This window comes from Petaurus breviceps, unplaced genomic scaffold (assembly GCF_028583685.1).
Source record: "Petaurus breviceps papuanus isolate PSGF00001 unplaced genomic scaffold, PetGlider_PUasm1.0 173, whole genome shotgun sequence".
NCBI lineage: Eukaryota > Metazoa > Chordata > Mammalia > Diprotodontia > Petauridae > Petaurus > Petaurus breviceps.
Window position 1 is genome coordinate 9,107,769 of NW_027185759.1, and position 2,553 is coordinate 9,110,321.

At 45.4% G+C, this 2,553-nt stretch overlaps 1 protein-coding gene across 1 annotated transcript; it reads left to right on the forward strand.

The window, feature by feature from the left end:
- The first annotated feature begins 292 nt into the window (after positions 1-292).
- SST (somatostatin) lies at positions 293-2,136 on the forward strand. Its single transcript, XM_069083638.1, has 2 exons — positions 293-536; positions 1,799-2,136. Exons 1-2 carry the CDS (start codon positions 399-401, stop codon positions 2,009-2,011), a joined length of 351 nt encoding a protein of 116 aa, XP_068939739.1. The 5' UTR covers positions 293-398; the 3' UTR covers positions 2,012-2,136.
- Positions 2,137-2,553: the final 417 nt, after the last annotated feature.

Genomic DNA, 2,553 nt, shown 5'->3' on the forward strand with positions numbered 1-2,553 from the left:
CTTAAGTGTCTGTGTGTATGCCTGAATGTTTGCCTGTGTAAATGTGTCGGTGCGTGTAACCGTGTGTGTGTGTGTGTGTGTGTGTGTGTGTGTGTGTGTGTGCCCGCCTGTGCGTGAGCTTGTTCGATTTTTTAACTAAGCTTCTTTGGATGGTGTCATCTTCCATCACCTCTGTGATTGATTCCGCGAAGCTAATGGTGCGTAAAAGCGCCAGTGAGATCCGGGGCGCCTCCTATCCTGACGTCAGGAAGAGAGTTTAAAAGGGGGGAATGCGCCAGGAGATCCCACAAGCGGCTGCGGGAGAAGAGAGGTGGGAAGCCTCGGCCGTGCCCAGTCCCTCCTGAAGGTTCCGGAGTTTGGAGAGCTGCACCCTCTTCGTCCTCTCAAGTGCAGGGAAGATGCTGTCCTGCCGCCTCCAATGCGCGCTGGCCCTGCTTTCCATCACCTTGGTGGTGAGCAGTGTCAGCGCTGCCCCCTCGGACCCGAGGCTCCGCCAGTTTCTGCAGAAGTCTTTGGCCGCCGCAGCAGGAAAACAGGTATGACAAAGTCCACTTCTTGTCCTTTCCTCCCTCCATTCAACCCCCCAGGTTCCTGCAAACCTGCAGCCGCTTCCTGGTCCAGGTAGGTTCGAGGAGGCGCCCTGTCAAGTTTCACTGGGTAAGTGTCCCTGGACGGTGATAAGGAGGAGGAAGAAGGGAATTTCCTGTCCTGTGGTCTTAAAGAAAACACTGACCCCGGGAGCTAATGGGAGGAGGGACTCGGCGAGGGAGAGTGTTTGCTTTGCATGCGTGAAGACACACCAGACGCCAAGAACTTCCCAATTCAGGAATTTCCAACTCTGCCTTTTTGGTCCCCTTAGGAGTTTCCATGCTCTCGAGAGTCCTGGCCAGTATCCCCCCCCCCAAAAAAAAAGAAGCTGAGTCGCAGCTTGGGGGACGAGCTGACCAGTACCTTTGAGAATAGGGGTGACGAGGGAAACAGGAGGTCCCAAGGTCAGGGCTAACCATTTGCATCCTGAGGGGGGGAGTAGAACTGTCCACGGTGCTGAAACACAGCTGAAACTGCTGTGGGTGCTGACTGCGCCCTCCGGGTGCACCAAGAAGCTCTGGGGAAGTGGGAAAAGCTAAGAGAAGAGGAAACTACCCTAACACACTCTCCACTGCTAATAGTCCCCTCACGTGGCTTACAGTTGAGTGAGACTCTCTCATAAAGGTATTTAGTAATCTTTGGTGCAGTGCTCACAGTTAAGCACTGAGTTAAGAAATAATTTTAATAAATGATTTACCTTTATCTAATTGTGGGTTGTTGTTTTTGTCGTTGTTGTCGTTGTTTTTGCCTAGTTAGATTATCTATGTCTACTTCTAGTCTTCAGGTACTCTACTATATCAGGAGATAAAAAGATCTAATAAACCTGAATGCTGGAAAGAGATGGAAATCTCAAAAGAATGGTCACTGTAATAGGATATGATTCAACAACTACAATACTTAGAACTTGGTAAAAAACGGGTGTTTATTATCTCTTTTTAAAGGAACTATAACTCCGTAGCAAGCACTGAAATCTACTTTTGATTTTTATTCCTGACTAGATTGATTTTAGGCTTAAGTGTCCAGTCTTGGGAATTTGATAAAAACCACAGGTATTTGGGTGGAGTTGACTTACTCCCATTAACAAGCTTTGCCTTGAATAACCAAGTTTCTAGATTTTTTTGGCACCATATTCATCTTCTCTTCTCTCTTTTCCTCTCCCCTTCATCTCTTCTTTCTCTCCCAACCTATTTTTTTTTCTCTTTCCATTTAGGAACTGGCCAAATACTTTTTGGCAGAACTGCTGTCAGAACCCAGCCAGACAGAAAATGAGGCTCTGGAGCCAGAGGATTTGTCCAACGATCCTGAACCAGATGAGATGCGGATGGAGCTCCAGAGATCTGCTAATTCAAACCCAGCCATGGCACCCAGAGAACGCAAAGCTGGTTGCAAGAATTTCTTCTGGAAGACATTTACATCCTGTTAGCTTTAGAGAATTCTTACCCATTTCAGACCTCTGAACCCTCTCCTCCAAACTCCCACCTTGTTCCCCAGTTCCCTGAATCCTCAGCAAGACCATCACAATGAGAGCAGATGATTGTAAATATAAAACAAACAGTCATGGTGAAATTTAGAAACAACTAAATCTGATTTCATATTGCTTTGTTAAACCTTTCCATTTTATTGTACATGATTAACTTGGTTTGTGATTCCAGACTAGTTCTTTACAGTATACACTCCAATTCTCACAGATGCACTATTTTTAATTCTTTGTCACAATAAAATTCATGTTTCAAATTGTAACCCTCATATTTTCATCATTTACAATTGAAATTCCTTTTTAAGGAAAGCTATGCCTTTAAACTTGCATATTTTGAGGATTTCAGATGGGGAGTTGCAGCAAATATCCCCAGTAAATAAGATACCCCCATTTCAAATTGTGTTTCTTTGTGGAGCTTGGTGTTTGTATCTCTAGGTAGGCATGCTTGAATACACACTTGTCTGCCAAGCTGTTATGTGAAATATCCG